General features: G+C 47.3%; 7 protein-coding genes across 7 annotated transcripts; 5 read left to right on the top strand and 2 right to left on the bottom strand.

Annotated features, from left to right (window-relative positions):
• Nucleotides 1-1,192: 1,192 nt before the first annotated feature.
• AOL_s00076g680 (uncharacterized protein) lies at nucleotides 1,193-4,413 on the top strand (the record flags this gene model as incomplete). Its single annotated transcript, XM_011123232.1, has 4 exons — nucleotides 1,193-1,690; nucleotides 1,773-2,394; nucleotides 2,460-4,292; nucleotides 4,355-4,413. 4 exons carry the CDS (start codon nucleotides 1,193-1,195, stop codon nucleotides 4,411-4,413), a joined length of 3,012 nt encoding a protein of 1,003 aa, XP_011121534.1.
• A 1,550-nt stretch (nucleotides 4,414-5,963) lies between these two features.
• AOL_s00076g679 (uncharacterized protein) lies at nucleotides 5,964-7,309 on the top strand (the record flags this gene model as incomplete). Its single annotated transcript, XM_011123231.1, has 4 exons — nucleotides 5,964-6,432; nucleotides 6,495-6,650; nucleotides 6,705-7,080; nucleotides 7,150-7,309. The coding sequence occupies 4 exons, from the start codon at nucleotides 5,964-5,966 to the stop codon at nucleotides 7,307-7,309; spliced, it is 1,161 nt and encodes a 386-aa protein (XP_011121533.1).
• Nucleotides 7,310-9,971: 2,662 nt separating this feature from the next.
• Nucleotides 9,972-11,793, bottom strand: AOL_s00076g678 (uncharacterized protein; the record flags this gene model as incomplete). The annotated part of the gene is made up of 2 exons (XM_011123230.1): nucleotides 9,972-11,417; nucleotides 11,773-11,793. 2 exons carry the CDS (start codon nucleotides 11,791-11,793, stop codon nucleotides 9,972-9,974), a joined length of 1,467 nt encoding a protein of 488 aa, XP_011121532.1.
• Nucleotides 11,794-12,442: 649 nt separating this feature from the next.
• AOL_s00076g677 (uncharacterized protein) lies at nucleotides 12,443-13,327 on the top strand (the record flags this gene model as incomplete). Its single annotated transcript, XM_011123229.1, has 1 exon — nucleotides 12,443-13,327. One exon carries the CDS (start codon nucleotides 12,443-12,445, stop codon nucleotides 13,325-13,327), a length of 885 nt encoding a protein of 294 aa, XP_011121531.1.
• A 1,103-nt stretch (nucleotides 13,328-14,430) lies between these two features.
• AOL_s00076g676 (uncharacterized protein) lies at nucleotides 14,431-16,113 on the top strand (the record flags this gene model as incomplete). The annotated part of the gene is made up of 3 exons (XM_011123228.1): nucleotides 14,431-14,673; nucleotides 14,800-15,900; nucleotides 16,009-16,113. 3 exons carry the CDS (start codon nucleotides 14,431-14,433, stop codon nucleotides 16,111-16,113), a joined length of 1,449 nt encoding a protein of 482 aa, XP_011121530.1.
• Nucleotides 16,114-19,254: 3,141 nt separating this feature from the next.
• AOL_s00076g675 (uncharacterized protein) lies at nucleotides 19,255-19,920 on the bottom strand (the record flags this gene model as incomplete). The annotated part of the gene is made up of 1 exon (XM_011123227.1): nucleotides 19,255-19,920. The coding sequence occupies one exon, from the start codon at nucleotides 19,918-19,920 to the stop codon at nucleotides 19,255-19,257; it is 666 nt and encodes a 221-aa protein (XP_011121529.1).
• Nucleotides 19,921-22,539: 2,619 nt separating this feature from the next.
• On the top strand, nucleotides 22,540-23,860 carry AOL_s00076g674 (uncharacterized protein; the record flags this gene model as incomplete). The annotated part of the gene is made up of 5 exons (XM_011123226.1): nucleotides 22,540-22,759; nucleotides 22,813-23,285; nucleotides 23,360-23,384; nucleotides 23,497-23,613; nucleotides 23,793-23,860. The coding sequence occupies 5 exons, from the start codon at nucleotides 22,540-22,542 to the stop codon at nucleotides 23,858-23,860; spliced, it is 903 nt and encodes a 300-aa protein (XP_011121528.1).
• Between the last annotated feature and the right edge of the window lie 257 nt (nucleotides 23,861-24,117).

Raw genomic sequence — 24,117 nt, 5'->3', positions numbered from 1 at the left:
AACACCAGCATTAACATTGACATTGGATGTTAAGTATACATGTAAGTATGTTCTTCCGCTGTATACTTAAATAGGTACTTGGTTTTCATCCCACCATATGCATATATGCATCATCAGCCGAACGTTTCCCCTCAACGGTGATTCGAGCGCAATTTGATCGCGGGAGCGCAAAGGCCACTTGGAACCGGAGCATTTCACCATCACCACCATCGCATTGTCCTGAACGTTATTCGGCGCAAAAAGCAGCCGGTAGAATCTCTACGGCTTCGAGAAGAAAGGGAACTCGAAAAAAGAAAGAAAGAAAGAAAAACCCGCTCGAGTCGCACACAGAACTTCCATACTTTTATTTTGCCAGGTGGTGGGTTCTAGTTCCGGTCGACGGCCTCCTCTTCGAAGCCCTCTTCTAAGCCCTCTTCTCCTTCCCCTCTTCTCTTCTCTTCCATTTCTTATTCCCTTCCATCGCATTGCCTCCTTTCCAAGGCCAAGGTCCCCTCATCGTAACCTCATCCTGTCGCCGCCTTTGGTCATCAGGTTTGGACTAGCGACTGTTTTAGCCCTGCGTTTCCGGGGCATGTTCTCGCTACCTTTGCGCTAGCTGAGATTCACCACCACCTGCTTTTGGCTGGCTGGTTGGCTGGCTGACCCGACCTGGCCTTCTTGCTTTTTGATTATTTCCTTCTCCCTTCACCACTCCTCCTGCTGCTGCCGCCGCCGCCGGGTTCTTCCAGAGGTCATCCTGACTCTTGGAAAGCGACAGCCAGCGTAATCTTCCTTACTGGTCAACGTCTACCCATAGCATTCCTCATGCAAGTGTAAAAACGGGCATCGTCACTCTTCTGCCTCTAGTAAACCGATCCCTGACTCCATTCTAACTATCCCTCGTGGCTCTGAACCAGCAGTGTGTGCCATTCTCGAGGATACCAGTTTTATCGGAGGGGCTTCGAGATCCACCAATCAACCAATCCGCCAATCCTCTGGACCTTGCTTTTAATACGGCACTATCAGAGAACACCGTTTTGGAAGCAGACCCTACCGTCGACTGTGAGCGCTAAAATACATCTGGTCCCTCCTCTTCCTCCTTATTCTTCTTGATCGGACGGTTTGTCGCGATATCCATCAGCTTTGTGAGAAGCTGCGCCGCACCGACAACACAAACAACGCAGCCGCCTGTCGTCCCAACCTGAGTTCCGAGATGTCTGCTGTGCAGCAGCAGCAGCAGCAGCCTCACCACCATCACCACCATCACCACCAGCCTCACCACTACCAGTCGGCTATGTCCTCGCAGCCACAGACTCCAGCCTCACCAGGAAGTGTCCAAAGATCGCAGTCCACGCGTACGGCGCATGTCAGACAGTCATCCATTAACCGAACTCAGACATCAGCTGGTAGATCTGAAGGTTACCAACATTCCACCCGAAGGGATCCCGATCAACACTCAACTCGCATGCAACCACCACCTGCTTCCTACGAAAGACGGCCCGATCACAACAGACAACCTTCCAATATGTCTGACGCTCAGAGCTCTATGGCGGGGACCCCTGGTTCTCTGGACGAATCCGGAAGATCACCCCAGAAGTCCCGAAAGCTCACCCTTCAAGGGGTGACAGGGTCCTGGGTTTTGGGTAAGACAATAGGGGCTGGTAGTATGGGGAAAGTGAAGATCGCAAGAAAAAGTGATGGATCCGAACAGGTAAGCTTCAGATACCATTGCATCGTGCCCGTCTCCAAGGAAGGAGCAGGGTCGTACGGTCCCCTAGGCTAACTATCTTCAGTGTGCCGTGAAAATAGTTCCTCGAGGAGGTACGGAAAAGGATCACTCTAGCAGGGCTCCTAGGGACGAATCAAAGGAGATTAGAACTGCGCGTGAAGCCGCTATCATGACCCTACTGGAACATCCTTACATCTGCGGGATGCGTGACGTCGTCAAAACTAATAACCATTGGTATATGATGCTTGAATACGTCAATGGCGGTCAAATGCTCGATTATATCATATCTCACGGACGACTGAAGGAGAAGCAAGCTCGCAAGTTTGGGCGTCAGATTGCGAGTGCTCTGGACTACTGTCACCGAAATAGTATCGTTCATCGCGATCTAAAAATCGAAAACATCCTTATTTCCAAGACAGGCGATATCAAAATCATCGATTTTGGGTTGTCAAACCTTTACTCCCCACGATCCTTGCTTGGCACATTCTGCGGGTCACTATACTTTGCTGCCCCAGAACTGCTCCAGGCCAAACCGTACCTCGGCCCAGAGGTAGACGTTTGGAGCTTCGGCATAGTACTCTACGTTCTTGTGTGCGGGAAAGTGCCCTTCGACGACCAGAGCATGCCTGCTTTGCACGCAAAGATCAAACGCGGGGTAGTGGATTACCCTGCTTGGCTAACTCAAGGTCTGTATCTAAACCTACCATTTTAAGTAATTGCGCTAGCTAATTTTTACTTTTATTCATGATAGATTGTAAGGGATTGTTGTCAAGAATGCTAGTCACTGACCCCAGACAACGTGCTACTTTGATGGAGATAATGCATCACCCCTGGATGAATAAAGGATACGAGGGCCCCCCAAAAAATCATCTTCCCCACCGGGACCCAATCACCCTTCCCCTTGACCCCAATGTCGTACTTGCGATGACGGGATTCGAATTCGGCAGCCCTGAAAACATCCAGAGTCTCATGACACGGGTTATCGAGTCTGACGAGTACCAGCAAGCCGCCAGGGCAGCCCTGAGGGAGAACGCTGCCACTCCCAGTGTTCAAGAAAAGAAAAAAGGATTCCAATTTGATTTCTACAAGCGCCGATCCTCAACCAGTTCAAGAGATGCACTCTCGGCCCCCAGTGCAGAGGCCCTCTCGCATCCTTACACGGATCCTTTGAGCGCATTCCACCCTCTACTATCGGTATATTATTTGGTTAAAGAAAAGCAAGAACGAGAACGGAGATTAGAACTCAGTACAGCTGAAGCTAGCACGGCATTGTCAGTGTCCGGAAATAGCATCACACCTTACGAAAGCTCGGAAAGGGCACCCCAAATCCCCGTTATACCTCTTCCTGAGATGGCTCACACTAGCGATACGAGTTATGATGCTAAAGGAGAGTCTTCCTCACCATCCCGGACACGGCCCCGGGCGAGAACACACGGGGATGAGGATCTCGTGGATTCGGTGAAACAAATGAGCGTTTCCAATCCAACTACGGCACCAATACAACCTACGGCTACGGTTGATTCGATTAAAAAGGAGAGTACTGCGGCAAGTTTGTTACGGCGATTTAGTACCCGCCGCCACTCTCACAAGCCCGACTCCAAAGCTATGGCCACTCCCGTAGTTACTGTTCAAAGCTCTGGCGCTAGCCCAGCAACCTCAGATATTGCAGTACCGCGGAAAAGTTTATCTGTTCGAAGGGCGAGAGATGCTGAGATGGGTGGCTCACAGCCGAACCAACAGCAATTCCTAAGTCCAGAGGCTGCTCAGTTTGACACAAGCAGCTCGAGCTCGTCGAAGAAAGCAGCGAAGCTAAGTAGGTCCACTAGTGTCTCTGAGGCTGACCATCGACGGAAGAACGGGCTTGCGCCTAAGGCAGGTGAATCCCAAACACCTCACCTTACCTCTAAGGGTTTCGAAAGACCCCTTTCTTTAAGTGGCCGCCCCGGTTCCGCAGGAAAAGCGACCGCTTCTAGGGCCAATTCGACGGGGCACGCTAGAAGAGAGTCTTACTCATTCAGGCGAGTACGGCGCGAAGAGCCTACTACTGTACCTATAGACGTTCCCGAGGAGACAGACGCAGACATGGCTTCTGCAGGAAGTACAGAGGCAGTCGGCGCCACTCCCTCGATTGACCACGTTAAACCAATTTTCCTCAAGGGACTACTGAGCGTCTCTACAACAACTAGCAAACCGCCACCCGCGATCCGTGCGGATCTCATGAGAGTGCTCAGGGAAATGGGAGTCGAATTTCGAGAAATCAAAGGAGGGTTTTCATGCACCCATAAACCGAGCATCGATCTTGCAACTGTCCAAGACAATGTCCCTCAGTCTCCAGAGATGCTTGCCACCACGTCCTCGTCACATCGTAGAAAGTTGTCGTTTGGCGGGACTAGCGCAATGAGTGCTTCTATGAAACGTAGGACGAGAGGCGAGAACACGAACGACCTATCAGCTGAGAGTATGACGGATCCTTCTAGCCAAATCCAATCCGAACTCGGGGGGAGTATGATATTACAATTTGAGATCTATATCGTCAAGGTACCCTTGATGAATCTCTATGGTATCCAACAAAAAAAGATAGCTGGTACGTCTAGACATCTATTGCTACAGACTAATAACAATCAAACTAACTTGTATTGCCTACAGGAAATTCATGGTCCTATAAGAACATGATTACGAAAATTATTTCAGAGCTGAGGCTATAGAATGGCTTCTAGCAATATTCGATATGATCTCATTGCAGCTGTCGAAACGAACACTCTACTCTACAAGGCTTGAAAAAGCATGATGGCCGAGAAACCAACCCAGGGTGTTCTACCTCCCCACATTGATCTAAAGGCCTCCATAAGAGAGCAAACTTCCTGCCAATGAGCAGCATGCCTTGAATTGATGTCAAAGGCCTTGATTGTTCTTTCTCCTGGCATCTTTCTTAGCAGCACCCTACAGGCTACACAGCAACCTGACCATGACCTGTTCAATATCCGGAGTTTGTTTACGAGATTTAATGACTTGCCTTTCTTCTTCTTCTCCTTCTTATTTCCCTCATTGTTTTTCCAGCCAGCCAGCCAGTCCGATCAGTTGGTCAAGATACTCTATCCGCCCAGGTTCTTTCAGTCCCGCAAATGATGAGACAGACCACATGAAATGTGTGAAAACGCAGCTAACTCCATACTTTCGTTTTCTCCCTTTCTTTCTTTTTTCTTTCTTTCTTCTTTCTTTCCCGTCTGTCGGTTCTCCTTTCTTTTAATGCTTGCTTTCACGCTTCAGCTTCCGGTCACGAAGATATACATAAGTAATTATCACTTTCTTGTTCCCGTTTCTCCTCAATGTAATATGATGCGAAGAGGTAAATGATGAGAGACCACGATCGGCGTGGTATTAATGTGTGCGATAGACTTGTTTTTCGAATGCCAGATGAGGAGGGAGGGTGCTTGCCAGTTTGTGTATGTTCTTTTCCATCTGCTATCAGAACTACTTCCTCCTCGCCATCATACAAGATGTCTGCCCTGAGGGCCCCGACAAAGAGGGTTTTATTATTATTATTACTATTATTTATTTTTACTTATTTCAGTATATACCATACACTGACTCCGGAGACACTTATATGTAATGTCATACACACGCCAAAATATAATGCATCGTGAGCGAGAAGTCGACCCTTTAGTTGTAATGGCCTTCCTTTCTTCGTTTCTTTTTCTTTTTCTTTTGTTTTCTTTCCTTTTTTGTATTTTTTCTTAGGGTGATTTGTACGACGATGCACAACTATTGTCGTACAACTGCAGGTTCCTACATGAAAACAGAAGAGAGGAGGAGAGGGGAGGAGAGAAGAGAAGCGGGGGCGTATGAAAGGATGGAGGTGACAATGCTATCAATTATCATATATGGTTGTGAGATTACTTAGCATGTAAAGGGTAAGTAATTATGCTTTTGGCGCTGGAGGGAATCATCCTACGAACAAACAAATCCTCCATCAATCCTCGCCACCATCGTCGTTACCATCATCACCTACTCTTTTCAACCTCATCACCTTGTACTATTAATTCGCTCGATCCTGTTGTTTCATTCTTTTGTAGTAGATAACCCTCATCTCGGCCGACTCCCGGAATCCTCCATCATCCCTGCTCCATTCTGCTGGGTCTGAAAGTTCGCCAACATCAAACCCCACGCCTGCCCTTGTTCTTCAACTGCATCTGACCCTTTACCAGCCTTCAAAGATTCAACATTAGTATCTACCACCATAATCATCATCATCAAGATGATGCAAAGCTCTCTTCAGTTCACCAGCGCGCATCAGGCGTTCTCTCACGACCAGCAGGGATGGCTGCAGACTCAGCAGCAGCAGCAACAGCAACAGCAACAGCAACAACAACACCACCACTTGCAGCACCAGCAGACTCAACTTCATTCGCAACCATCCCAGCCAGGCCTCTATAACCTAAATACACGCGGCCTCCTCGGTGCCAATCAGTCACAGCAGCAGCAACAGCAGCAGCAGCAGCAGCATGTTCAGCAAGCACAACAACAGGCCGCTGTCAATGTTGGAGCGGCAGCCACCTTGATGAACCAGATTCCAGCGCAGATTCGAGCCTCCGAGGAAGAACAGAAGGTCTACGGCTGGATTATGGAGCTTGTTGCTGGAGGGTCACGCGAGCAGGCCCTCCTGGAACTCTCCAAGAAACGAGAACAAGTTGATGATCTTGCTCTTCTACTCTGGCACTCATTTGGTACGCTTCCGCTTTCCTTCAGTAAAATGTCCCCGATTTTCTAACATTCCAAATATATCCAGGTGTTATGGCGGTCCTGGTCCAAGAAATCATATCAGTATATCCACTTCTCAACCCCTCCTCCTTGACTGCCGCCGCCTCAAATCGAGTTTGCAACGCCCTTGCACTCCTTCAGTGCGTTGCTTCCCATAACGACACCCGAAACCTTTTCTTGAACGGTACAGAATTCTCCCCAGATACAGATGATAACCTGCTTTGCTAATACAATCTAGCTCACATCCCCTTGTTCCTTTACCCATTCCTCAATACCACCTCAAAATCCAGGCCTTTCGAATACCTCAGACTTACTTCCCTCGGTGTTATCGGTGCACTTGTAAAGAATGACAGCTCTGAAGTCATCAACTTTCTCCTTTCGACGGAGATCATCCCTCTCTGCCTCCGAATTATGGAAACCGGCTCGGAATTGTCTAAGACAGTTGCTATATTCATCGTTCAGAAAATTCTTCTTGACGATACTGGCCTCCAATACATCTGCCAAACATACGAACGCTTCTACGCTGTTGGTACCGTTCTGAGCAACATGGTCAACCAACTTGTTGAACAGCAGACGGTCAGGTTGCTCAAGCACGTTGTCCGATGCTTCTTGAGGTATTGGATTCTACTCTTTGGGCTAGAAAGATACTCTACTAAATTATTTCCTCCTTCTTTTCCTTATAGGCTTAGCGATAATCCACGTGCCCGTGAAGCATTGAGACAATGCCTTCCAGAGCCACTTCGAGATGCCACGTTCTCTCAAGTTCTTCGCGATGACCAAGCAACAAAGCGCTGTCTAGCCCAGCTCTTAATCAATCTCTCAGATTGCGTGGTTGAGCAGTAATATCTGCGGTTTATCCGCCGGTTGGCTCATAGAGCTCTCTTTAGACCAGCACGAACCCGAATACTAATACTAACTAACTAAAATGGTGAGACAACCTGGGTTTCTCTGGACACATCACGGCCATTACACATCCATCCGACCCACACTTTATATATATGATGTCAAAAGCGATTTTTTTCCCCCAGATACCCCATGCCAAACTTTTTCCTTTCGCCTATTATATAATAAATCCCCGGCCTTTCCTCTCTTTATGTCGTTTTGTTTTGTTTTGTTCTTATACATACATGGAATTCCCAGGCGTCAGTTGCAATGGTAGACATGTCGACTTCGAGGAAACGACCACACGTTTCCTTTTACAACCCGTGCCCCACACACTGGTTTATATACTCTGTATACGTATTCTTAATTACCTCCTTTCGAAGGATTTTTGTTCTTCTTCCCCCTCTTTCTTTCTTTTCTTCCCCCTCCCGATTGACCCTTCCCCTCCTTTCTCCCCCTTTCAGCATCAAATGGGCTTTTGTTGCCACTCCCCTACTGATAAAAGGCACAGAAATGACTGGAGAGCCTCTTTGTAACAATACACGAATTCGGCGTGTGCGGTTTGCTTAAGTACGGGGAGACCTCTCAACTGTCCATATTTTTGTATAATATTTCTACGTAGCTTCCTGGTTTTCTTTAGTTCCTCCCGTAATTTTTTTTCATTCATTCATCCAGATACATGGGGCCCGGGGTGCTTTCAATGCCACAAATTGGCCGTCTCGAAGAAAAGTCTAATATAGGGTCAACTTTTGAAGCTTTGTGAATTTGAATCCGTCGGATCTAATATTGATTTGAAAGAGTGTCTAAAAAGTATGTAATTGATAACCGGACACATCGTCACGTTGAGGACTCTTTTGTATAAATACTTCTTATGTAAGTAGGGGATGATAGTAATATTGTACAGGCATTCCGATATAATACAAATCAAATTACGGAATGTGCAAATAACACCAAAAACTGTAGGACCCTGGATGATCATTGCGCATGAACGTAGGATAGAAGTCGTGTAGATGAGTAGGTCCGGTACGCGGTAAGTATAGTAAATTATCAGCAGGCACCTAGTACTTAGGTAGATACCCTAGGTACATGTACTATATCTATACGTATCGAAATCGATCGATGCCTAGAATTAGTTTCATGAAAGCCTATGGTTTTGCCCGGGCCAGGATCCCTTTTTCTTCCTTCTTTGAATTTTTGCTAGATAGTTATTACACCAATCTATTGTTATCTCCACGTGAAAATACTGGTACATATAATTCGGGGTATATGGGTATGTTCTCGAGATCTCGGATGACGGGCGAATTGGCATATACATTTTGGAATCGACTAAGGGAGGAGGGAAGAACTCTCCATGGATTGGCTTTGCTTCAAAAGGTCCTTTCCATGCATGAGATCGAAACTCAAGGACTATCAAAATGATTACTTGACGTACACATATCTGCATACCTCATACCCCATACCTGAGTAGGTACTTAAGTACTTAAGTAGGTAGGTAGGTACCTGTTAGTATTTACATTTGCCACAGCAGAAAAACAAAAAGTGGTATTCCTAGTCCCTTTTCCTATTGAACTAGCACTTCTCAGCTGAGTTTTTAAGAAGAAAAAGAAGGAAAGGAAGAGAGAAGGGACAGGGGACAGGGAAGCCGGGACAAAGTTCTGCAGTAAGTTGTGGATGTTTTGCTTTTCCTGTCAGCATACACTGTACTTCGGCCTACATGTAGACGCACGATCTCATGCGAGGGTGACGACGGGGATTGCTGTAAGTAAGTAAGTACTTACTCAAGTACTTACAAACATAGATGAAAGAAATGGACGGCCGGGGTTTGCCTGTTCGCACAAACCAAAGATCTTAGCAAGCCGAAAATAGCCATCTGCAGGCTGGAGACAAAGAAGAAGAAGAGGAGGAGGAGGAAGAAGGGTGAAGGATCTGTCCACACTTCTACGGTGCAGGCATGTGCATGTGCTTCCCCAGTCTCAGCTCGTCTTCACTATCACGAGCAATGTCCCCATTCAGACGATCCACACATTTCGATAGAAAAACTCGTTCATATCGTCACATCACGCTGTGTGATTTAGCAAGGTAGAGGAAAGAAGTTATTAGAACAATGATCGAATAGTGTATATATATATTTTTGTGATTTCTGGACTTGTATATGCTATGAAAATGAATCTCACAATAGGTAGCGAATAATAACCTAGGAGAAAGAACAAATTTGTTCCCAGCAGCGAGGGTATAAAAATAAACCCTCCGCGAGCATGCATACAAACTCTCAAGGAAGCGAGGCTCAAATATAATGAAAAGAAGAAAGACTCGATCAAAAAAACCACGAAGACAGACTATTCATCGTTAATCATGAAAGTTGAAGAAAGTTGAGAAGAAGAAAAAAAGAATGAAAAACAGAAGGATGAACAAGAAAGAGATAAAGAAAGAGTCCTCCAGCAATGAACTAGAAGGGGTTGTTTTAAACGCCTTACAAGCCCAAAGAAACTCCACCAGGATGGCCAAAACCAATATTATTCCCAAGATTATTAGATTTAGAAGAATTCCCAAGTGATAGTGACGGTGACAATGATGATAATGATGACGATGAACCTTCCAACTTTCGCTCGAGCATTTGCCTAAGTCAATCAACTAGGGCACCGTGCTGTCGAGCTAGGTTCTTGTAGAACTCCTTCTCCTCCTTGAGCTGCTGGGCCTCAGCCTGCAGCTTCTCGACGGCCTCTGCCAATTCCTCCATCTTCTCGACTCGTCTTGCTCGGGATTTACGAGCAGCCATTGTGTTTCTCGCTCGCTTGATATCTACTGGGTTGGAAGGGTCGAACTGCACAGGAGGCAGATCGGCCGCGGCTTTCCTCCGGCTGATACCGGTCAGAGAAGATCTCTTCTGGGCGTTGGAAGCCGACCTTGACTTCATAGAAGGCGATGGTGGGGTGAGAGAGTTGTTAGAGTCGTTAGAAAACTGCCTGGATGGGATGATGGCAGTGAGCGGGGGGGTAGAAGAGGAGTCTCCACCGATCATCAGAGCGGCGGGATTGACGAGGATGTCTGTGGAGGAAGAAGGGTTGATGGCATCCTCGGTGGGGAAGAGGGTGGGCCATTCCTCGGGAATTCCATCGTCAAGACCAAAGAGAGGAGTGTCCATTGGAGAGGAGTCGTCGAGAGTGTCATTGGTCCTTCCGGTGTGGAGAGTACCGATGAACGGGGAGAAGTCGTGGAAGAGGGGCCCGTTGGGGGAGAAGGTCATGTCGTTGGCGTGGAATGGCGAAGCCTCGAGGGCTGCCAGGGACAACAGCTCTTCTTCCATGTTTCTCTGTCGCTTGTTGAACTCTGAAGATTTGTTAATATTGATGTTTAGCGGGGATTCAGAAGAAGAAGAAGGAGAGGAAGAACAGGAGGAATAGTCTAGATACATGGCTAAAGTGTCCGTTTCTGTTTCCATTTCGGTTTCCGTCATTTCCATATCGACAGAGTCGAAGATGGAGTTGATTGGGGGAAGTGTGAGAGTGGAGATGGGAACGGGAATAATGGGAATAATGGGAATATTAATGGGGGAAGAATTACCTCGAATAAGATGTGATCGGTGGTTGTCGGAGAGAGTCTCTATGAGAGCGGGATTGAAGTCCGAAGCGGGGTTGACGAATGGAGAGCGTTGGACAGGGACAAAGGACGAGCGGTTGGTTGGCAGGGAAGTGGTGTAACCGAGATTGAAGACAGCGTCGTTGACGTTTCCAACAGCTGAAGCTGAGGTTGAAGAAGTCAAATCAGGGATCGCACGAGAAGTCGAGTTGAGGGGTTCTTGCGTCCTCCTGTTGATTGGATTGGGAGAAGGATCTGCTGGACCGAAGAGCTCGAAGTCTGCTGTGAAATTGATGGGAAGATCTTGATTGGGATTTTGCCTTAGAGGCGATGTTTGGGGTAGTGAATTGGGCCATCCTGGCGGATCTTGGGCTTGTGCGTAACGCAGAGCGTCCGTTGAGGGTGAAATTTTGACGGTTTGGGGGGGTGGTAACTCGCTAAGCGAAGTTATTTTGGCGGTAGTGAAATCAGGCGAGTCTTTAAAAGACGGGGCCTGATTTTGAAAAAAAGAAGAGGAAGCTATTTTGTTTGTAAAAGGGGGGCAAAGGGGATTTGGAGATGAGGTGGGAGCGAGAGCGGGGGTGGCGATTCAAGCGGCCATTTTGGCAGAATTCTTTTTGATACTTTATAATATAATTACTCTCGCGGTGATGATGGAGGAGAAGAAGAAGAAGAAGAAGAAAGGCCAGAAAAACAGAGGGTGACTCACGGGTTCTTATACTTTTTTTCCCTATTCCATTACCGTACTGTATAATTACCTTATTTAGCGTGTGGTTGTAGGTGGTAAGGCTGTCCTGCCGGCTGTTTGACAAGCCCCCCCAGACCAGCCTAGTACTTTATGTACATACTAGTACATAACACAGCCTCATTTCTTTATCATTCGAACTATATATATATATTTTTTTTGTTTTATTCTAGTTTATTTTATTTTATTTTATTTTTATTTATTACAAGAGGACTTGAGTACTCTGTATATTACATTATCGAATATACTCAAGTAACCACTAGCAAGTGCGACAAGTCAGTCCTGCGCGAAGAGTAGGATTGTGTCGAATGTGTTGAGGCTGTTTGATATTGTGTTGTTACATCGCAACAGAGGTGCAGATGGATGACTCTTACACTTTTCTGACAGAACAACCGAGTGACTCATTCTCTCGACCACGCAACTGATTGGCCAATCTGTTTCCCCAGTTCCCCATTCCACATCCGCACTTTTGGCTTGTTCCAATCAATCTGCGCGATTTCTTTTTAGTCTCCATCCTCTCCCGTAACGACATCACACCGCATATCTCTGAGAGACAGAGTATGTGGTCACGTGATTTCCACAAATGGCTGGTCCCTCGGCTAACTTCACATGAAAGCCGAAGCCGAGGACATCGACCTTGCATTATAATGCAATGACAATCGAATCTAGATCTTCTTGAAACCTTCTTTCGACATCCTCCCTTCACCACTATCTTCCCCCCCGTCAGCCCCCCCAGTATTTAGGTATCTCTGGAGGAAAATACTAGATCAAAGATGGCCTCTTCATCCATGTGCGGTCCCTCAAACCCGCTGCAGTCCCTCAAAAACCATGCCGCCTCCGACCGCTCCCTCCAACAGGACCGCTTCCGCTCTGCTTCACCAGCATCCAACCAGTTCCGACAGCAGTCCCATCTAAACCCACACCAACAACATCACGATGAGTTTGAACAGTTTCTCAGTTCCTCCCCGGCTGGTCCTTCTCAGACAGCCCTTCGATCCCGTCCTTCTCTTCAGAACTTCTCTATTGCTCCTCCATCTCCTGCTGCCCTCCATCAACCGGCATGGGCCGCTGACTTTCAGCGACTTCAACTTTCCACACCCCCTCCATCCTTACAGATTCACAACAAACCAGCTGTCACGGGATGGGGAGCCGAATTCCTGTCCCAACTAAGCACTCCACCTGCTCAGCAGTCCATCTCTCAACAAAATGCACCGGTTGCCGGTAGTGGCTTCATGCCTATGAACGGCATAAACGCCAGCTACTTACCCATGGCGACATCTTCTTATGAACCTCTACAATCCAACCATGTTGACACCAAAACATCCTACACCGATGCCGAATTCGATCAGATGTTCGAAGAAGCTGCAACATTACATTCCGATGTCGTTGATTTCCCCCAGAGAGAAGCCCCAAATCCTCTTCTTCTACAAAACACAAATCCCATCTTACAATCAGAAGATGTCAAGGAGGATGTAAAGGAAGAACAGGATCAATCTCGTGCTGATGCAGATGAGCTCGCCAGAACAGCTGGACAACTGGTCGATACTCTAAGCCAAGACACCAGTCGTAAGTTCCAGGAAAGCCAGTTCGTAGCTTTGATGCGCAAGTTGAGAGATAAGACCGTCAAAGTTGAGGATGGGAAAATGGTTGAGGTATAACCCCCTCTCTTCTTCTCACTTCTGATCGGCCGTTAGGGTTGTAGCTATGTGGCTGAGGTAGGTTGGTTTCGTCTAGGTGGCCAAAGATGAGACGGGGGGGGAAGATGGCTTAAGGGGTGGAGGACTGCCGGACGATATGCGGGGGGATATTGATGTCGGTAGATTCGGGCTGAATCGCGGGGATGTGTATGATCACGGGTGCCGGCTTGTTTATCACTAGGCGTTCTTTTCTCTTTTCCCAGTCTTTTTATTTGGCGGATCAATCGGTGCTCGGGGCGTTTTTCTTTCCAGGCTTTTTTCTTCTTCTTCCTCTTCTTCAAAGACTATTTCGCAATCCTGCAGCATGTTGTAGCTTCATATTATCATTTATATTCATCATTTATCATTTAAATTCATCATTCGTATTCACATTATTTCCGTCCATGAAACTATCCCTCTCAGACTAGTTTATGGGATCGTTGACCGGCGTTCCCTACTTAATTACTTGAGTAGGTATATTGTAGAGCGGATAACCCGGAACGGTTTCCCTTTATCGACCCAGACAAACTTCCCACCTCAAAGATGGATATATACCCTTGATATAACAATTAAACTGTTCGCATTCAAACGTAGCCTGAGCATCAATACCAAAATATCAAACTATCAAAATAGTTAAAATCAAATAGAGTAACAAAATGCAACAGAGCGGTGCGTTGGGTCAGCATGCGGACCCCTGGCGGCTGGGCGGGATGAACCATGGCTAGAGCTCCAAAAAACAGCATCTCGACACTACAATGCCGATGTTAAGCGGATTCCCAGGCTTCCCCGGAAAAACACCAAGCTGCGAGCTCCCACATCACTTCTCCGAGCCCATTGCCGGCTATCTTTGGAGTTTTTAATTTCTTTCTTGCCGATTCCCTTTTCTGTCGTTGTAATTGTCAATTATCTTCCGCTCCCTCTGCTCACCCATCCGCTGGTTCCGTTTGCTGTTCTGTTTGTGCTGGCCGCTATTGTTATAGTTACAGCTGAACCTGAAATCGATTAAATCGACACAAGCTCGACACATCTCAACTCTCCTCCCCCATCCTCTCTTCTAGCATCTCCCACGGAAAAGAAACGAAAGGATGTGGCGTCGGTCGTTACTGAGCCGGGTGGGGAGTACCAGCCGGATGGCATGGCGGACGGAACCTCAACGGGCGCATCTCCACTATTCACGGCCGGCATTCGTCGTGAAGCCTTTCCTGTTAGCGGACATCGGCGAGGGAATACGGGAGTGCGAAATCATACAGTGGTTCGTGCAACCCGGAGCCAAGGTCGAACAGTTCGATAACATCTGTGAAGTCCAATCGGATAAGGCTTCGGTAGAGGTGAGTACCACCTTTCCTCCTTCCTCCCCTTCGCTTTCCCCCTTCTAAAAGAGATGGGGTCTGGCCGTGGAGCTCGACATCGATAGGAAGATATACTGATCTCATGGATGGGCTTGGGATGAATAGATATCGTCGAGATATGATGGGGTTATCAAGAAGCTGTACTATGAAGCGGGCGATATGGCTATTGTTGGAAAGCCTCTGGTTGATATAGATATGACTGATCTACCAGAGGATGCGTCCGAACCAGCCACTTCAAATGCTGCAGCCGCTACAGACAAATCTTCAGCGGCTGAAGCACCAGCCGCTGCTTCCTCACCAACAACCAGGTTGCCTGTTGAGAATGCCCAAGAAGCCGTTGCCAAGATCAACGGAAGCAACAGCGGCAAGTATAGGACACTAGCCACACCTGCTGTCCGCAGAATCATAAAGGAACGTGGACTGGATATCACGATGATTAACGGCACCGGCAAGGACGGCCGTGTTCTGAAGGAGGATGTCGAGAGATATGTCGAGGAGCCCACAGAATCATCGTCATCATCATCATCATCAACATCAACATCAACATCACCATCTGCCCGTCCGAAAATAGCACAGACAGTGTCTCTAGAAGAACAGACGGTTCCCTTGACGCCAATCCAGAGCACAATGTTCAAGACAATGACCCGATCACTCTCGATACCCCACTTTTTGTACGCCGACGAGGCTTACATTGACCGATTGGTCGCCTTGCGTCATACCATCAATAAGAATCTGGCCAGGTCCGGCGACCCGTCCCTCAAAAAAATCTCATACATGCCTTTCTTCCTCAAGGCTGTCTCAGCTGCGCTCGAAGAGTACCCTTTGATCAATTGCAGGGTCGATCTTGCCGACGAGGCCAAACCAAAGCTTGTCATGCGCCCACAGCACAACATTGGTGTTGCAATGGATACACCAACGGGTCTTTTGGTTCCAAACATCAAAAACGTTCAGCAGCTTAGTATTCTTGAGATCGCTTCGGAGTTGGCCCGGCTCCAAGCGGCGGGGAGCGCGGGAAAGCTCACCTCAGCCGACCTCAAAGGTGGTACCATCACGTTGAGTAACATTGGGAATGTTGGCGGCACATATGTTGCTCCCGTGGTTGTCACGAGTGAGGTGGCGATTATGGGTATCGGCAGAACCAAGGTCGTACCAGCTTTTGACGAGAATGGGGCCGTTGTCCCGAAGACTGTTGTCAACTTTTCATGGGTAAGTTTTTTTGCATGCACTTCCCCCCCCTCACTGACTCGTGGCAATTCCCCTCTCTTTCGTCCCCGTCGTGCAACTTGTGATACTAACGGGTGTGATTTCGGATAGTCTGCGGACCATCGCGTTGTAGATGGTAGCACGATGGCACGAATGGCAAGCCTCGTCAAGCGTTATTGCGAGGAGCCTGAAGTTTTGATATCCAAACTCAGATAGGTCACGTTTTTGTTTAGTGGCCATCTGTAGTTTTTTTACATTCTTTGTACTTTAGCCAGACTTGTACTTTTTCTGTACAACATTCCACTACATAGTATGTATCTTTTACATACTCACATGACCGTACGCTAGTTATAACAGCGACGGAATACTTACCGTTGACATTATGCAAGGGGGAATCCGATATTACTTTCTTCATCTCGTATGGCGTAGGACTATATTACATATGGTAGCATTCTGATATAGCTATAGAAGAAACATGCATGGTAATCGTCTTGAAGGGAATAGCTGCCTGTATGTTTTATACGAGATATGTAAAAAAACCACCATTCCTGGGGAAGAGAAAAAAAAAACCTTTTAAGGTATCTGATCACGCTTTTTTCCCCACGAAAAGGAAAAAAAAGCACGTCGGACTCAGAGTTTTTTCAGAACTTGGTCCAGATTTGCAACAGATATGGTAATCCCAAATATCGGAAAGTGGGCCCCCTTGCCAAAAGCTGGTACCGCCAATGCAACAACCTTCCATGCTTCTCCGGGTTCTGTTACTAAACAGTCCCACACACACCCCACAAATTTCACCCAAAAGCTTCCAATCCCAAATAATAATTCCTATTTGGTACACATCGGCAATTGAGCGATCGGATATTGTGTAGGCTGCTGATGGTGGTTTGACTTTTTCTTCTTTCTGATGTTGGTGGAGCAAGGGACCACAATGTCGCCGACAGGTTCGCACTGTGGAGCCCTTTTGTACATTGTACGTAGCAGTATACTGTTCAGTACGTAGTAGTCGTGTACACAGTCAGCCATGTTGGGTTAATATTGGGGATCGCAGTCGAGGTGGGTCGAGACATCGTTCTGGTTAAGATTATGTACAAAGACTGGGGTGAAGATTACGTTTAATCGATTGCCTCCTTGGAAAAACCCGTATCTATTTCCGACGAAACAGCCATCCTTTGACACATCCCCAACTTCTGGTTTTCGCAATTGACCCAAGCGAGCGAGCGAAAAAAACAGTGATAGCAAAACAGAATAACGAGGACATCTAATCCCTAATCTCGACCTTCTAATTACCCCTTGCAGGTTCAAACTTTTTTGTTCCAAAACAATAAAGTAATAGTTGGGGGTTTTCGTCTGTCTGCAGAAATGCATTAGCCCCCCAGCTAGGTAGTTAGTCGAGACTTTCCTAGCAAAGTGTATGCGAAAGACAAGGTCCACGAGATCAAAAATCAATCCGACAAGGCTGCGGATTGACAAGGCTTGCGACCCAACAAAGGAGAATTTTTAGTGACCGCTAAACGCTTCGGGGTTGTATTATTCCTCTTACTCGATTATCTGGAATTCGCCTCTAGACCGCCTGGTATCCCCCACACTAACAAGATGGCTCAGACTTTCCTGCCTGGAAGGGGGGATGGTTTTCCATATTTCGCGGGTCTCGGGTAGACGGTGCTAAATTAGCTTCAAGAAAGCCTATGTTTTATGTTTCTGAAGGTCCAGTATTCTCGAAGGAGCCAAACGCTCTGATGGCTAACGTCTAAGAAGTTAGATTAGGAAGGAGATTTGCCAAAGCGTCTTCGAAAAAAGGGGATATTTGACGGACGAGCCATCTTTTCGAATCATCTTCTTCGAAATTTAGAGCTGTTGTTTTAGTTGCAGTTTATTCCACCAGCCAATAGGAAGGGGTTCCAACGACCTGGATCCATCGATTCGATCGATGGGAGGGAAAATGTGGCTGTCTCCCACGTTCTTCGTTTCTTTTTTCTTTTGTTCCTTTCTTTTGGCCCTTGAACGAAAACCTCCCTTTTTTTCTCTCTCGCTCTCAAGGGTTAAAGCTTTAGGCAATTGTCCAATCAGCGTAGTTCGTCTTCGGCTTACTCCTTCAGCGTGGGACAATAGGCGTTCGTGTGCGGAAAAAAGGCTGAGGCCCATTTGTTACGTGAACGAAATCTCGGAAAGAAAAGCAAACCAGGCTGCTAACTATTAGTTAGCACAAACCTCCACGTTTTTTCTTTCTTTCTTTGGGTGTGCAAAGAAAAGAAAAGAAAAGAAAAGAGAGAAAAAGCAATCAAGTGGGATGCAACTTGCAAAAAAGATACTTGTATGTAGGATGTACGAGAACTGAAACCGTGGAGGAAAGGAGAGGTCTCCGCAATTGGTTGAAGGAAGGAAGACTCATCGCTGCAAACATCGAGCGAAGAGCGATGCAATGGCGATGCCGAGGGGGGCCAGTCCGGCGTCTGGTCATCTTCTCACCTGCAGCAGCTTATTCATTCCTATTGGATAGACCAGCACAGAACAGAACAGAATCGAAGAAATAAAATAAAAATAAAAAAAATAAAAAAATCAGAGGGACATAAGTATGGACGTGGACATGTACCTCATAGCTTCACTGGCCCGCGGTTTGGTACATCACGTCATTAGGCATGAAGAACCGAGGACATATGCCTTGGAACCAAGCTGCCGGTAACTGGCGGAATTCGAGGCCACGAAAAAAGAACATGTCACGAGGGTACCAACTGCAACGGCGCATGCACGGGAATTTTGTAAAGTCTTTCCTTTTTGTCCCCGTCAGGAATGTCTCCGACCGCGCATGAAAGTACCAGAAGTAAAAGTACCAGAGCTATGGAATATGTTAGTCAAGTTTTGGGGCACGTGCGTCTAGAAATTCCTTCGTATATGTATGATAATACATAGTACGAAAGTATGAACTTTTGATTTTACGGATCACTTTTCTTCAGGTGGAAATTGTAAAGAAATGAGTGTGGAAAATTCCATTAAAGACTGTTATCATCCATAGAAGAATCAGGGAGGTCGAATAGTGGCTAATTTACAGGTTGACCTTGGATTCTCTTGAATACAAGAATAATAAAGAAAGAACACCCCAGAAATGCTTCCTGAACAATGAAAAAAAGGAGAAATAACTCTCAGAAAACCTAACCCCAAACAATGCCCATGTGGTATTTTGGAACTCCATCGCTAAGTTGAGCTCCATAAGGAAAGAAAAGAGGGAAAAAAGAAGAAGAAGAAGTGATTATCCCAATGCTTCGAATCAATGAAACGCCGATGTCAATGCTTTTGTTGTCTTCGTCGAGGAAAGAAGTGTCATATCGAGGTGTAGTGTAGGGCAAGTGTTCATTCGTAGACCTATTCGAACATCCTGGCCTCGACCTCTCGAAGAGCGTCTTGTTGAACTTCGGCGAGTGATCCGGAGACGTCAACGGAGATAACATCTGGCTCGCTGGAATCTGGCTCTTCCAATGCGATGAATTGGCTTCGAACCATATCATCCTTCATAAAATGGTTCTTGCGAGCTTTGACCCTTTGGATAAGGAGTTCGACGTCGGCGCGGAGATACACGAAGCGGACGACGATTCCGACTTCGGCCTGACCAACTTGGCGAATAAAATCTCGGTATCGGCGCTTGAGAGCTGAGCATGTAACTACACACCCCATGGCTCCGGATTCCAGTTCCTCGCTAGCCTTGTGTCGGAGGGTATCGAGCCATCCCCAACGATCTTCGTCGGTGAGTGGGACTCCATCTGACATCTTCTTGACGTTCTCTGGTGGATGGTAATCATCTCCTTCGATGTATGGAAGTTCGAGGGCTTGGGCTAAAAAGGCAGCAACAGAGCTCTTTCCGCAACCAGCGGGGCCGGTGACGACCCAAATGTGGCGGAGATGTTCAGTTTGCTTAGCAACTGGCTTTGGAATGGAGGTGCGGCGAGCAAGTGCCGCATCAAGGTCCAAGCTCAAGGTATCCGGCTTTGGGAGCGGGACCTGAACGGAGGATCTTAGAGTATATCGGTGCATGTTGAGAACTAAAGGGAAGAAACTCGTGTGGTATAGAAAAAGTAAGCTGTAATGGGTGGGAACTCTGTCACAATGTGCAGCACAAAGGTGGCGGATGCGGGTGAGTTTGTCAGTGTCGATATATCTGTCGATGGTGGTTGACGATGATGACTAGTGAAACAAAAGTCTGAAACTAGAGGGGAGGAGGTCTTTTTATACCTGTTGAAGGATTGGGGTAAGCTGGCTTCTTATAATAATTTTGGTGATCTCTTGGGAGATTTACCAAAGCCGCCGTCATCCTTCTACTCGTTTTTTTTTTTTTTAGACCTGATGAGCGCACTCCCTCTGCTGCTCTATGCATGCATTGGCCTGCATGTCTAGAAAAAGTAAAAAACTTTTAAAAAAAAGAATTACTCGTTTCCCCACGCTTTCATTAGCGTATCCTCCCTGGTCCCATGATTCAGCTGGCAATTGCTGGAAACCCCCACCCGCAGCCTATTTTCTCGTTAGTTTGGTTGGTAATGCGAAACGGGGGAGCTAAGCAAGTTGTGGCGAACTCCCTTCGCTTCTCCCACCCAGCAAATCTCGCTGGCTCGCCGATCAAGAAATTAGAAATTTTGGGGATCGCCCGTGCAACACCACGAAGCTCAGGTTCAGACATCATATCGTCTTTATTGTTGATTCTTGACCGTGCCTATCAATCGTCCTAGAAATTCCCCCCCATCCCCTCCCCCCATCAATAGACCATCGTGCCACGGCAGCACGGGCGGGCTCCGGCCTGCAGCAGGAACGAGCAGAGCAAGCCCTGATCGATCTTATGAGGGATTTAGGGCCAAAATACTATGTCGTTGAACCTTGCTTCCTCCACAATATGTACCCCGCGAAGTATCCTATTCTTGGGCTGCAAAAAGACCTGGGTCAAAGCAGCATGCGAAGCCAGGGAGCGAGGGAAAAAGGACACCACAGGCGGAGCCAAGATAATCTTCTCTGGCCTTCTCCGAGCGCTTGCTGGTATTGTAGTAAAAAAATGTATGCAGTCATGGTAACATTTTTGGTAGACAACATCTTGCACCTCGTTTGCTGCACAATCAATGCACGCAGATGTAAAGGCTAGATCGCCTGACTTCGTTTTTCTTACGAGGGATTTTTGAGAAAGACTTCTTGGAATCCCATTCGTGTTCGAAATGCAAGATGCATATTATGATTCGTAAAATCTTCTGTGGTTTCGAGGATTAATCAAGATGGCAGAGCAGGAGTCTGACAACTCATCAGCGAACAACCTTGTACAGAGCGGCTGGGGGGAAGAGCATTAGCAAAATCCGGGGTAATAAAACTGCAACGGGCCAAGTCTGGAGTTGAACCTGCAACAACAAAACTCACTTTAGTGTGGATCCGAGGAGAAGTACGAAACTTCCTCGTGACTGACCACGATGGTGCAGACCGTCTTACAGCATCCAATCTGCACCCCGCCTCCAAAGGAAGCCAGCTGCCAGGATGATCATGGTTTCCGTTTGCGAGCCGTAGATGCGGATCATCCGAAGACACTAAGGATTTTGGAGGCTTGATGGTTACGTTAGTCTCTTTCTTGATTGGACGGGGGAAGAAGCATGATAAATCCTAAGGCTCGGAGGGGTGGAAAACCCACGAAAGCTCGACCCAAAATATCGACTAACGACTCACCCCTTGGAGGGCTGGAACAAGATCCGGAACATTAACGAACTCGACGTGTCGTCATGATATCTTCTGATGAAAACGGAGGACTGCTTGGGAATACCACCACCCCCGAAAGATGATGTCAACGATGCAAATGCAATGAGCAATCGTGATGTATGCGAAGTGTCGTTGCGCGTTGGGCCTTTGAGCAAACTGCTTGAGCCTGCTTGAGCCTGCTTGCATGTAAGTACTTCACCAGGTACCGGTGTACAGACACCCTGTACGGAAGATACGAATATCCGACATCTTCAGCAGTACCGACTGTGTCACACGACGCATACAGGCTTGTGCGCATGGGAGAACCGGGCAAGGAGTGGACGGTAGCTGTGCTGCAATGGAACGTGGACATGTACATGTACACTGACGAAGTACCCGGCCAGCAGTTTTCAACCGCTATAGTTCAGACGGTAATAATAGGCCGATGAAGTGCCGGCATTACCAGCTGCCTGGAAAATGCGGGGAAAGTGCCAGCATTCCGCCATCGTCGACCTGCTATCTTTGGCCGGTTCTGGGAAGACTGGTCGCGGAGAACGGAGACGGGGTTGGGGAGGTAGAATCGATTCGATTCTATACATCGTAGGCCCTCTGGATGGTAGGTGCGCTGTGGCTGATGACATATGTGTTGTCGCGTTGCTCGTGTCGTCTATCTGTCACGTGATATATCCACCACACACCAGCCACAACGCCCCCCTCCGCATTAGGCAGTCTTCCCCTTGGAAGCTACGCAATCCACCACGACACCCCCAACATAGCAGCTACAAACCTTACCCTTTCTTCTCGAAAACATTCATCGGCATCGCGGATTTACGATCGCATCCACCTAGTTGCTATCTATCCGGTGGGTCCGAAGCTCCCGAGACAGCTTGCGGTCCGATATCCTCAGTAACAATCTAGCCAACTGAGTTACCACAGCTCCATCGCACAACCATGTCCTACTTTTTCTCAACCCCTCTCGATATCGATATCCGCCTGGAGGACTCTGAAGATGACAGGCAAATGGTCGATGTCAAACTTGACAAAACTCGCCGCGAGAAATGTCCCCTGTACAAAGATGGAGAGTCTGTAAAGGGAGCGGTCACGATCAGGCCGAAGGACGGAAAGAGGCTCGAGCACACGGGCATCAAGGTTCAGTTCATTGGGACGATTGGTATGTGACGGTAGACCTTTCCGTTCGATCCATACTGACTCGTTTCCTCCCAGAGATGTTCTTCGATCGAGGTAACCATTATGAGTTCCTCTCCCTAGGTCAGGAGCTTGCGGCTCCCGGGGATCTTCAGCACCCCCAAACATATGACTTTGAATTCAAGAATGTTGAGAAACAATATGAATCTTACAACGGCATAAATGTCAAGCTACGCTATTTCATCCGGGTTACGGTTTCCAGACGGCTGGCAGACGTCATTCGAGAAAAAGACATCTGGGTTTATTCATACAGACAACCCCCGGATATCAACAGTTCTATCAAAATGGACGTCGGCATAGAGGATTGCTTGCATATTGAATTTGAATATTCGAAAAACAAATACCACTTGAAAGATGTCATTGTCGGAAGAATATACTTCCTCCTGGTTAGGTTGAAGATCAAGCATATGGAGCTCTCCATAATTCGACGGGAGACAACCGGAACGCCTCCAAACCAATATAACGAAAGCGAAACATTGGTCAGATTCGAGGTATGTAGTGCATAAAGTTGTAATTCCGTGTGCACCAGTTGGGGGAAAATAACTGACCCGCGGGTTCCGCTTAGATCATGGACGGCTCACCATCTCGAGGTAAGAACAGTCACCTGAAGCCCTCTTCAGCATGGGGATCGTAGTCTCCTCGCGACTCTATTGAGACCCACATACTTGGCTAAAACGGACCCATATACTAATATTGACACAGGCGAGACGATACCGATAAGGTTGTTCTTAGGTGGCTTTGATTTAACCCCCACATTCCGGGAGGTTAACAAAAAATATTCCACAAGATACTACCTTAGCTTGGTTCTCATCGACGAAGGTAAGCTATTTTACATTGGCCACTCCGCATTGCCAACCTGTTTGTTTCACCTTCTTTTACGCTTCCTTGGTACCCACTGGCAATTAACACCCCCATGGGTGTTTGGGCTTCCCGTGATCCCCATCGGCCCTCGTTTCCCTCGAGACTTACAGATGCTGACATGTGCAAATCGCTCGCAGATGCCCGTCGATACTTCAAACAATCTGAAATAATTCTTTTCAGACAGGAACCGGGTGCACAAACCTGATTATATTGATCGACGTGGTCTCTTTTCTCATTTGCGTATTATACCCTCACCGATTGTACTCTAAGTATCATAATTTTATCCACATGCATATAAGATCTCCTCGTGGGATACCCCGACGCACGACCATCCAAGCTTTGCTTGCTCTTCAGCCCGGCCCTTCTATGCCTGCCTAGCCGATTCTTGTTATAGGATTAATCTACAACTTTCGCATTACGCTGCGGAGGAGTTCGTGACCCCATTTGAAGAGCCCCATACTG

Source organism: Orbilia oligospora (genome assembly GCF_000225545.1).
Source record: "Orbilia oligospora ATCC 24927 unplaced genomic scaffold scaffold00076, whole genome shotgun sequence".
Lineage (NCBI taxonomy): Eukaryota > Fungi > Ascomycota > Orbiliomycetes > Orbiliales > Orbiliaceae > Orbilia > Orbilia oligospora.
This window is presented reverse-complemented; position numbering and strand designations above follow the sequence as displayed.